Source organism: Hyperolius riggenbachi, chromosome 12 (assembly GCF_040937935.1).
Source record: "Hyperolius riggenbachi isolate aHypRig1 chromosome 12, aHypRig1.pri, whole genome shotgun sequence".
NCBI lineage: Eukaryota > Metazoa > Chordata > Amphibia > Anura > Hyperoliidae > Hyperolius > Hyperolius riggenbachi.
In genome coordinates this window covers 106,682,160-106,694,651 of record NC_090657.1, presented here as the reverse complement: position 1 = coordinate 106,694,651, position 12,492 = coordinate 106,682,160, and the positions used below count along the sequence as shown (strand labels likewise).

Here is a 12,492-nt window from a genome sequence, read left to right as displayed (position 1 = left end):
GGCCGGAACTGATTGGTCCGGCTGCGCAGGGCTCGGGCGGCTGGGGGGACCCTCTTTCGCCGCTGCTCGCGGCGGATCGCCGCAGAACGGCGGCGATCAGGCAGCACACGCGGCTGGCAAAGTGCCGGCTGCGTGTGCTGCTTTTTATCTGAAGCAAATCGGCCCAGCAGGGCCTGAGCGGCAGCCTCCGGCGGTGATGGACGAGCTGAGCTCGTCCATACCGCTCAGGAGGTTAAATAGGAACAGTACTGAAAATACCGTAATAAATAAAATGGTTTCTTTGTTGACAATATTTAATTATAAGTTATTAGATGATTGTTTGCCGTTTGTAAGACCTTTTCTCACCCTGATTTACATTCTGAAATGTATCACAGGTGGTGACATATTTACTCCTGGCAAGTGCTGCTCTGCACATCGTTTGTTTACTGTTTGAAGCTGCCATACTCTGTTGTCAGAAAACCCAGCCTCTGTTTTACTAAACGGAGGGTAAAAGGGGATTTTTCCAGCTGCCCCTGCAGATTCTCTTTAGCCTCTTTAGCCATAGAAGCATTTTGCAATAATCTGTAACTTACCAGTGATTCTCTCTGCTGCCCAGTATGTCCCAGCAGTCTCAAGCACATAAGCTTCTTGGCGGTCACACAGAAGGAAGGTGTTTTGATACACAAATCGCTCGGGTTGAGAATCTTCCCGACAGTGGCCACCCTGACCATAATCTGCCAGGAGTCCAGTTATTGTCTCCAATGCAATTTTGGCAGATGTGGAGCGCTCTAGTGCCAGCCTACAGAACAGAATACAAATGCATCAGGCAGAGGCCAAACAGATGATGAGGATCCTAAAATTCAACTAGCCCAAAACAGAAAATGTGATAGTGCTCATCCTGTTCAAAAACTGCCCATCAAGAAAAACTTGCAGTTACTTAATAGGCAGTTCTTATATTGGATTAGTACATACACATTTCCAGTTCCATCTTTATGAGAATTCTGGTTCCTCTTGACCTGGAATTTGAATTTGCCATGTTCATCACATTTTTAAGCTCATCACTGTAACCAAATATACCAGGGATCAGTTTGAGGAAGCTTAATACAGCCTGTGACTGGCTTCTGAGCATTGCCTTGTACTATGCCTCTTGTACACAGGTGCTTTGAAATTTTTTTCAACTACTGTATATTCTGGCGTATAAGACTACTTTTTAAGCCTTGAAAATCTCCTGAAGAGACAGGGGTCGTCTTATACACCAGGTGTCATTGATGCTGGGTGATACACCCTATCCTGTTACTGCCTCTCAGATCTCGCTGCTGAGGACTGTAGTGAAGCGGCGCAGGCGCACATGTGCGAGATCTGAGAGGCAGAGAAGGAGGAAAATAGGATACAAGGGTGGGCCAGAAGGGTGAAAGAGGCATGTTTTATGGGCATAGCGCAATCTATTCTTCTATAACGCTCTGAAACAGGTAGACAAGGAGAGCTGATCAATCCACTAGGGAGAGGGACTAATCCAACTAGTCAATTCCCTATACACTGTTATATGCTGGGTACCACATACAGTACAGCACCTGTATCTGTTCATACACAGGACCAGTATATGATGTTTTTTCAATTTTCATTTGGTGTGCATTGGAAGAAGGGTAGTCTTATGCTGCGAGTATATCCCAAACTCTATATTTTAACTGGAAAAGTTTGGGGGTCGTCTTACATGCCCAGTCGTCTTATATGCCGGAATATACGGTAGTTTTATTACATGAAAACCATTTTCATAAAGTTAACAATCAAGTCTTATGCAATATCGAGAATACAGCAGCCACACTTAGAAGCAACATGTCACCTTTTTTTTGCTGCTGAGTAACTCTACCACGTTGACACATGTGGGGCTACAAACATGGTTTTTCTCCTGCATTATATTACAGCCTTAAAGAGAACCCAAGGTGTGTTTAAAGAATGTTATCTGCATACAGAGGCTGGATCTGCCTATACAGCCCAGCCTCTGTTGCTATCCCAAACCCCCCTAAGGTCCCCCTGCACTCTGCAATCCCTCATAAATCACAGCAGTGCTGTGAGGCTGTGTTTACATCTGTAGTGTCAGTCTCAGCTGCTCCCCCGCCTCCTGCATAGCTCCGGTCCCTGCCCCCCTCCCTTCCCTCCAATCAGCAGGGAGGGAAGGGATGCAGGCGGGGACTGGAGTTCTGCTGGAGGCGGGGAGAGCAGCAGACTGACAGTATAGAGATAAACACAGCCAGCTCTGACAAGCTGTTTGTCAGCAGCGTGGCTGTGATTTATGAGGGATTGCAGAGTGCAGGGGGACCTTAGTGGGGTTTGGGATAGCAACAGAGGCTGGGCTGTATAGGCAGATCCAGCCTCTGTATGCAGATAATATTCTTCAAACCCACCTCGGGTTCTCTTTAAAGAGAATCTGTATTCACAAAATGAAGTATAAACAAACATCCCTGCCTGTTTGGGGTCATCTCCTAGCCCCCTCTGTATTATTTTTGCTGCTCTCCGCTGCAATAAAGAGGGTAAAAAAACCGTTTTATAAACTGTTTTGTAAACAGAAAAGATGGCCACCAAAACAGGAAGTACATCAGCAGAGCAGTGAACTCAGGTGATACACAGTGAGTACACAGAGAATTCAGTGGGTTACACATTGAATTCAGTCTCCAGAGGTTATGTGCAAGTTTTGAAAGAGCTCTGTGTCAGTGAAGCATGACAAGCTGTGTCTTTAGAGCCTGTAGTCTCGGGTCTGCACTCGTGTCAGCCTGACAGGCAGCTTCCTCATCAGCCAGCTATTCTTTGTTCAGTTTATCAGTCTGTGTTTATCAGCCTCACAGATAGCAGACAAGCTGACAGTGAGAGCAGGGACATTGTCTGTGAGGAATAGTCACAGGAGCACTGGAGGGGCTTGGAAGGAGTTAAGTTGTTCACATTACTGAAGAGTTGGCAGCCTTCCAGACACAGCCAACAAGTCCGACAGGGGAAAGATAAAGTTGATTTATTACAAAGACTGTGCAAGTAGAAAGTGCTGCAGTAAGCCAGAGCACAATGGAACAGCCTTAGGAACTTGTAGGATAGGAGAAATACTGCTAACATTTTTGTTACGGAGTCTCTTTAAGGACACCTGAACTGAGAGGTATATGGAGGCCGACATATTTATTTCTTTTTAAACAATACCAGTTGCCTGGCAGCCCTGCTGATCTATTTCACTGCAGTAGTGACTGATTAATACCAGAAACAAGCATGCAGCTAATCTTGTCAGTTCTGACAATAATTTGTAAAAACAATAGAGAAATCGAGAGCCCACCATAGCGTAGTATTTTCTCCCAATATGGTAAAAAGAAAATAATAGATATAAATAAAAGATATACTCACAACAGTAAGTTGCTGACTAGCAACCACTTTAAAGGCGTTAGGTGAACTTTACCTGTCCCCTCGGGGTAGATTAACCACTTCAGCCTACAGGGTTGAGATTTTTTTACATCTGAGCAACTTTCACCTCCCATTCATTTGCCAATAACTTTAGCACTACTCATCACAATGAACTGATCTATATCTTGTTTTTTCCGCCACCAATTAGGCTTTCTGTGGGTGATACATTTTGCTGAGAATTAATTTATTCTAAATCCATTTTAACAGGAATAATTTTTTAACAGGAATAATTTTTTTACATCTTAGCAACTTTCACCTCCCATTCATTTGCCAATAACTTTAGCACTACTCATCACAATGAACTGATCTATATCTTGTTTTTTCCACCACCAATTAGGCTTTCTGTGGGTGATACATTTTGCTGAGAATTAATTTATTCTAAATCCATTTTAACAGGAATATTGAGAAAGAAATGGAAAAAAATAATTATTGCTCAGCTTTTGGCCATTATAGTTTGAAATTAATATATGTTACCATAATTAAAACCCATGTATTTCATTTGCCCATTTGTCCCGCTTATTACACCATTTAAATTATGTCCCTATCACAATGTATGGTGCCAATATTTTATTTGAAAATAAAGATGCATTTTTTCAATTTGCGTCCATCACTATTTAGAAGCCCATAATTTAATAAATCATATTGATATACTCCTTTGACATGAATATTTAAAAAGTTTAGACCCTTAGGTAACTATTTATGTTTTTTTTTTATTATTGTAATTTTATTTTTTATTAAAACTTGTATGTGGGTATTTTTTGGTTTGGGAGGTAAACAGGGGATTTTAAATGTTTCAAAATGTATTTATTCAGTGCAAAGTGTTTTTTGGTGTAGTTTGTTATTTGGCCACAAGATGGCCACAGTCAAAAAGTCCTGGGAGCGATCGATCTCGCTCCCAGGAAGAAGTATGAAGACGGGGAAATTTTTGATCTCAGAAAAGCCGCAGCGTCTGAAGAGATTTATAATCCCTTTCATTGATCGCTGGGCTAACGGCTGCCAGTGGGAGCGCGCACAGGGGGGGGGGGGCGCGGGAGCGTGCGCGACCTGTGGGAGTGCGCGCAGCCTAACTGGACGAAAATTTTCGGCCAGTTAGGCTGAAGTGGTTAAGATGTCGCTCGCTGTAGGCAGGAAGAACGGGTGTAGACCCCTCCACCAAAGATGGACTAGTGATACTGATATCAAAAACACAGAGACGCCAAAAAGATAAAACAATGTTCGAATAAAAAATAAGAGAAGAGGTACTCACCTCCCCATAGAAGATTCCACAAGATAAACGTTTAAAAAATATTCTTTCATAGCATACGCCACTAAATGCAATGAAACAGGAGCAGCTGATCCGTTATCTACTGTATGCGAGCATTACACCTACTTTTCAACAATACCAGTTGCCTGGCAGCCCTGCTGATTTATTTGGCTGCAGTAGTGTCTGAATACCACCAGAAACAAGCATGATTTAACTGACATTTATTTGCAGATCAGATCCACCAGGACGGATTTTCAGATCTGCAGATGATTGCTTGATCTGCAGATGAATGTCAGTTAAATCATGTGTGTATGATGATCGGCAGATCTCATAGACTATCATTGCAATTTGCAGGAATGGATTTTTGGCAGGAACAGATCTTTTGCAGATACTGATCTTTTGTGTCTGTACAGCATCTGTGTGTGCAGCATCTAGCAAAGATGTTTTTCTGATGTTGAGTTCAGCTCCATAGAAAAGACTGTGTAGAGTATGGCTCTCATACTACATGAAGGGTGGTAAGATTGGTCTGTGAGCTTTCATTTTCAAAAGACTATGGTCTAATGTGTGTATGAGCCTTTAGAGGGAACCCAAGCCGAAGTTCAGATTATAAAAAAGAGTTATTTACTTAAAGAGAAAGAAGCCTCAGGATTCTATTGAGGCTTCCCTCCGTGCTCTGATGTCCTCCCTTAATCAGTGTACCTGCTCTTTTCCACTGTTACGAGCACGCCTGTGCAGTATCTGCGTGATTATGGCTGCGCATGTACAGTAGCATAGAGACGCTTGTGGCTGCGCTGATGGGAGAGGAGGCACACGGCCCTGATATGATTGGTGACAATGCCTTGTCGCCAATCTTCTGGGGGAAGGTGACACTCAGCAAGGAGGGGGGAGGGGCATCGGAGCTTGGAGGGAAGCCTCAAAAGAATCCTGAAGCTTCCCTCTCTTTAGGTAAATATCTAATTTTGTACTCAAGCTTCGGCTCAGATACAATTTAAAGAGAACCCGAGGCGGTGGCTGGAAGGTGTAATGGTTAAGGGCTCTGCCTCTGACACAGGAGACCTGGGTTCGAATCTCGGCTCTGCCTGTTCAGTAAGCCACCACCTATTCAGTAGGAGACCTTTGGCAAGTCTCCCTAACACAGCTACTGCCTATAGAGGCTGCTGCTGTGGCGCTTTGAGTCCGCCAGGAGAAAAGCGCGATATAAATGTTATTTGTCTTGTCTTGTCTTGGTGAGGTGGGGGGCAGATGGGACACAGAGGCTTGTTCCCTGCCTCATGACATGCCTCTGTGTCCCCCCACCGCCGCTCTCTGCCCCCCCCCCCATGCCAATAATTGTCGTCGTCCCCCCTCCCTACACACTGAGAGAGAATGTCTTTCTTCTTCCAGTGTCGTTGGCTGTTTGCACATTGGCTGTTCGCTATGCTAATCAGACGCCGTCTGCAGACACATCCACTGATTATGACAATCAGCTTCCTCATTGGCTGCCCCAATCTTGAATAGCAGTATATATAGGTTAAAGAACCAGCACACCTCACGGAGGCGCCCATACCTGACCTTGATCTTTACAAGGCAACATACACTTGCTGTTTTACTGGCATTCTGCCAGAGTACTCATTCTCTTTTAACCCGTTGCTAGTTGAGTGATATTTTACTGATACTTTGTCTTAGCACTTATCTTAATGCTTCACAGACTAGAGGATCTAAATTGATTATTGGCAAATTGGCAAATGCACTTAAAATAGTGAATAGATACAGGTTTAACATTCTACCAATTTATAATGAATATATATATATATATATATATATATATATATATATATATATATATATATAGGTATTTAATAAGTTGTATTTCTAATTTATTTAATACTGAGGCAGCTTTTTATTGTAGTGTTATAATCATGTGTAATTGTTCAGATTGACCATAAACATACAATCGATTGTGTACCGTTGTATATAAATTTATAGAATATTAGGATTTTTTATGCAGAACCTCATTTTTGATATTATATATGATATTATATAAGTTCCTTGCATGTATATTTGTTCCTCCTAGCTCCATATACTGCCTGATGAAGCGGGATGTTACCCGTAAAATGTGTTGCTATTACTCGAGTCTTTTTGAATAAAGATATTTTTCAGTGAATAACTGATCGTGTGTCTACTTGTGGGAGGTAAGTCCACCACTACCTCCCCCTTTTTAAAAGGTTTTTAACTATTTTACCCTTATCTGGCACCTCCGTTTTGAACATTTATCCTGAGTGTCGAGCCTTGGTGGAGGGGTGTTACCTCCTTTTCTTCTACGGAGAGCGACATTTTTAACACCTGCCTACCGACTCTGAGTGGTTACCAGAGGTAACCCACCTTTGTGAGTAAATTATAATGTATTTACTCTTTTGACCAATTGGTTTGACATATTGCACTATTGGGGTTCTCCATCTGCTTTGTTTTTCAAGAAAATTTAACTATTTGTTCTGGGTGGACTGACAGTTTAACCAGCTCACGCAGAAGAAAGAAAGTAGTTCTTAGTGAATAGAGAGGCCACGGTTCGGTAACTACACACAATGTTTGCACCACTCACCTGACCAGATCCATGCCCAGCAGAGCATCACAGTCTGCAACTGGTTCCTTGGTCCACACAGCTTCATTGCCAACACAGACGCCCATCTCGTTGGCACCCATTTCAGCTCCCCAAAGCCAGGCAGGACGACTCAGGAGCACAGCCAATGTCTTTGGAACCTGCTCCACTTCTATGTATGTACACTAAGTAGTGATCAAGTTATGTTTAAGAAGGACATATATATATACAACTTTAAAAAAAAAATAAGCCAAAGTCAGAAAATCTCACCTTGACCATTGCCCCTGAAGGATATGTGGCTGATGGATAGTATACCACCTCCTGGACCTCCGCACTAGGGCGATCTGAGTTCTTGGCAAAGATAACAGCAGGGGAGCTGGAGGCCGGAGGAAGGGACACAAAGCAGTCACATGAGTTTGGGTACTCTGGATCAGACATGGTGCTGTGTCAGATGGAATGCAGCCTTCCCTTCAGTTCCAAATGTGGCAGATGAACTCTGAAAACCAACAGTCCAACTAGCTTTTGAGTTAATATAAAATTCAGGTCAAGTAAAACATTTCCAAGCACAAGTTCAAACTCTAGAATGTAGAAGCCTCTTGCAACAAATGTAAGGCCTCTTTTCCATGGACTGTTGAACTGTGTTCTCAGCAAGCAGTTGCCAGGCAGCAGTGAGCAGTTACCAGGCAGCAGCGAGCAGTTGTGAGAGTTTGAGAGGCATTTCACTGCCTATGAACAGTCCGTGGAAAAGAGGCCATATTTTACAAGACCCAGTTGAGAAATGAAAGCATAGATGGCAGAGACGGATTAAAGAGAACCAGAGACGTTGCAAAAAACTTTTATATATACCTGCGGCTTCCTCCAACCCTATAAGCCTGGATCGCTCCCACACCGCCGTCCTCCGCTGCCTCTATCCGCCGGTACCTGGTCCCGTACTTTCGGCCAGTTGACGCAAGCGCAGTGCGTCACTACCGGCGGACGTGGCCAATTGTATGCAAGAACAGGGACTCTCTCCATATCCTTACGCATGCGCCTCCATACTACGCAGGCGTATGCGTAATGATATGTAGGGAGTCCCTGTTCTTGCGTACAATTGGCCGCATCCGCCAGAAGTGACGGGACCCGGTAGCGGCGATAGAGGCGGCGGAGGGCGGCAGCGTGGGAGCGATCCAGGATTATGGCGCTGGAGGAAGCCCCAGGTATGTATAAAAGCTTTTTCCTTTTTACAATACTGTTCGTCTCTGGTTCCCTTTAAGGTGATTGATGGCCACCTGGCTTTTTTGGTAAGAGTTGATGGAGGCCAGCATCAACTAAGCCCCTATTCTCTCTCCATGCAACTGCCTAAGGCCCCTTTTCCACGGATTGTTGAGCTGCGTGCTCAGCAAAAAATTACCAGGCAGCAGTGAGCAGTTGTGAGAGTTTGAGAGGCATTTCACTGCCTATCAACAGTCCGTGGAAAAGAAGCCTTAGGGCCCTTTCACACGAGCAGTTGATAGGCAGTGAAAAGCCTGTTGAACTCTCACAACTGCTTGCTGCTGCCTGGTAAATGGTCGTTACTGCTTGGTAACTGCTTACTGCTGCCTGGTAACTGCCTGCTGAGCACACAGTTCATCTGCCCATGTGAAAGAGCCCTTACTGTTGATAGGCAATGCCTCTTAGGGCCTGTTCACACTATATGCGTTCCTAGCCGTTTTCAGGGAACGCGTACTGGAACAAAAAACGCATAGAAACGGCTCCTAATGCTTTTGAATGGGCTAGTTCACATGTATGCGTATGAGACGCATACGTTTCTCATCCGCATTGCTGCACGCAGTTCTGTGCGATACGCATAGAAACGGACGCAATGAAAGTCTATGGACGCGTATCAAAAACGCGTACTATTGCGTTTTTAGCGTCCGTTTTCCTCTGCGGTTCCCATAATTCTTTTTTTTCCCCTGGGTCACGTGTTTGTGCAAAACGCAATAGAAAACGCATTCAAACGCAAGAAAAACGCATGCGTTTTTTCAACTTGCGTTTCTTTGAATTTATACGCGTTCTACAAACGCAGCAAGTATGAACAGGCCCTTAAACTCTCAGAACTGCTTACTGCTGCCTGGTAACTGCATGCTGCAGCCTGGTAACTGCTTGCTGAGCACACAGTTCAACTGTCCCTGGAAAAGTGGGCCTCTTTTCCACGGACAGTTGAACTGTGTGCTCAGCAAGCAGTTACCAGGCAACAGCCATCAGTTGTGAGAGTTTGGGAAGCTTTTCACTGCCTATCAACTGCTCATGGAAAAAGGGGTCTAAGTTACCTTTGCGGATGGTCAGTGAGCTGCAAATAATTTCGAGTTGATGCAGGATTATGCAAATATTGTATGCACATTAATGCAGCTTTAAAATGGACCAATCGAATTTTACCCCAGCAGGATTTGGTTGGTTCATGTGAAGCTGCATAAATTTGCATACAAAATTTGCATTATGCTGCATCAACCCAAAATTATTTGCATCTCATTGACCATCCCTAGTTAGAGATGGCCCGAACTGTTTGCGGCGAACAGGTCATGGGGAATGACCTCGGGTAATTTCCGCATTCATCATACTACGCATTACTGCGCAGACACTTTCCCGGTGGCCGCGCGTCCTTGAGTGACGTGCTCTGAGTGACGTCGTGCCCATGCACAGAGCGCTTCCAGCTGCAGGCACACAATCAAGACAGCGTGGCCGCCTGGAAAGCAATTGCAGAGTAATGCGTAGTATGATGAATGCGGAAATGACCCAGAGGACATTCCCCATGGCCTGTTCGCGGCGAACAGTTCGCGACATCACTGTCCCTAGTTGCCTTATGCCTCTTTTCTATGGACTGTTGAAAGGCAGTGAAATGCCTCTCATACTCTCACAACTGCTCACTGCTGCCTGGTAACTGCTTGTTGCTGCCTGGTAACTGCTTGTTGCTGCCTGGTATCTGCTCACTGCTGCCTGGGATCTGCTCACTGCTGCCTGGTAACTGCTTGCTGAGCACACAGTTTAACAGTGTGTGGAAAAGAGGCCTCAGGCCTCTTTTCCACGGACTGTTGAGCTGTGTCCTCAGCAAGCAGTTACCAGGCAGCACCAAGCAGTTAACCTGCTGAGCGGTCTGGACGAGCTCAGCTCGTCCAACACCGCCAGAGGCTGCCGCTCAGGCCCTGCTGGGCCGATTTGCACGAAATAAAAAGCAGCACACGCAGCCGGCACTTTGCCAGCCGCGTGTGCTGCCTGATCGCCGCTGCAGCGCGGCGATCCGCCGCGTGCAGCGGCGAAAGAGGGTCCCCCCAGCCGCCCGAGCCCAGCGTAGCCGGAACAAACAGTTCCGGCCAGCGCTAAGGGCTGGATCGGAGGCGGCTGACGTCAAGACGTCGGCTGACGTCCATGACGTCACTCCGCTCGTCGCCATGGCGACGAGGGAAGCGAAACACGGAGGGCCGCTCATTGCGGCCTTCCGTGTTATCTCTTGCCGCCGGAGGCGATCGGAAGATCGCCTCCGGAGCGCCCTCTAGTGGGCTTTCATGCAGCCAACTTTCAGTTGGCTGCATGAAATAGTTTTTTTTTTATTTAAAAAAAACCCTCCCGCAGCCACCCTGGCGATTTAATCAGAACGCCAGGGTGGTTAATGAAACCTTATGGATGATCCGGCTCTGTCACGGCTGGATTTATATATATTTTTTTGCCCCTAAGACATCTTTCTTGTGGCTTCCCTAAAGCCTCTTTTCCATGGACTGTTGATAGGCAGTGAAATGCCTCTCAAACTCACACAACTGCTTACTGCTGCCTGGTAACTGCTCACTGTTGCCTGGCAACTGCTTGCTGAGCACACAGTTCAACTGCCCGTGGAAAAGAAGCCTAATACGTGTAGCCAGCACCCTCACATTCTATGTGCAGCCCCCTCTTCCATGCGTAACATCCATGTACAGCAGCCCATCTCTTTTTTTGTACATTTCCCTTGGCATAAGCTTCCCTCTTCAAAGTGTTGCTCCCCATTTCCAGCTTCCCCTCTTCATGTGCAGGCTCTTTTACCATATTCAGCAACCTCTTTTCTATGTCCAGTCACCCCTTGGGCAGCAGCTACCCAAGGCCTGGGTCTATGTGGCCTTTTCAGAAGTCAGGCCCTACACATTGCACAATGCGGGGCTAACCCAGAAAGTCAGATTTTTTCCCATCCCTACAGAAGGTATGCTTATAGAAAGACAAAAGAAGAAACCAAGAGCACACGATAGTGTAGTATGTCAAAGTAATGTGGGTATAGGTACTTTGTGTTTAATAATACTCACAAAGGTAAGTGACCACACAGGAAACTACAGTATAGGCAGGTGAGGAACATGCACCTGACCCCACTAAGGTTAAGAAGTCACTCTCTAGAGATCCGAAGAAAATAGCAACCACCCCTCCACCAAGGATGGACGCAGTATGAAATAGTAGCACAACAGAGGCACCAAGAAGATTCATATACACTAAGGCCTAGTGCACACCAGAGCGGTTCTGCTGCGGTTTGCGATCCGCTTGCGGGTGCGGATCCGCTAGGGTAATGTATTTCAATGGGCTGGTGCACACCAGAGTGGGAGGCGTTTTGCAGAAACGCATACTCCCGGGCTGCTGCAGATTTTGGATTGTGGATGCGTTTCTGCCTCAATGTTAAGTATAGGAAAAACGCAAAACGCTCTGAAAAACGGCACTTCAGAGCGGTTTGCCAGGCGTTTTTTGTTACAGTAGCTGTTCAGTAACAGCTTTACTGTAACAATACATGAAATCTACTACACCAAAAACGCTTCGCAAAACCGCAAAATGCTAGCTGAAACGCTACAGAAAAAGAAGAAAAAGCGTTTCAAAATCTGCTCGCATTTTGCGGATCTGCTAGCGGTTTTTGGTGTGCACCAGGCCTAAAAGCAGTTTAAAAAGGGAGGTAGTGGTGGACTTACCTCCCCAATGTGGTAAATTTTAAACAAAAAGCACTTTATTATATACTCCAATGTGTGATGCGTTTCGCAGGTAGAACCAGTTTCATCATCAAATCAATGCGTAACTGAAACAAGCTCTTTAACAAGCCAACTGCCACAGAAATCTGAAATCGACCAAATTAACTCATCTATGGGGAGGTAAATCCACCACTACCTCCCTTTTTAAACTGCTTTTAGTGTGTATTAATCTTCTTGGCGCCTCTGTTGTACTACTATTTCTTACACAAGGTATGACCAGAGCATGAGTATCCACCAGGCAACCTAGGCAGGTGCTTGGGGCCTAGTGGGTGTCAAGG

At 45.3% G+C, this 12,492-nt stretch overlaps 1 protein-coding gene across 2 annotated transcripts in view; it reads right to left on the bottom strand.

Annotated features, from left to right (window-relative positions):
• SCRN2 (secernin 2) overlaps nt 1-12,492 on the bottom strand; it is a 43,700-nt gene that overhangs the window by 27,764 nt on the left and 3,444 nt on the right. Inside the window, exons 2-4 of one of the 2 annotated variants that reach the window (XM_068263116.1) lie at nt 7,503-7,747; nt 7,236-7,417; nt 573-778 (exon numbers count right to left, since the gene is read on the bottom strand). In XM_068263116.1, coding sequence (XP_068119217.1) covers nt 573-778; nt 7,236-7,417; nt 7,503-7,670 — 556 coding nt within the window. In that variant the 5' untranslated portion in view covers nt 7,671-7,747. The remainder of the gene's footprint in view (nt 1-572; nt 779-7,235; nt 7,418-7,502; nt 7,748-12,492) is intronic. The other variant, XM_068263115.1, reaches the window with a different exon arrangement.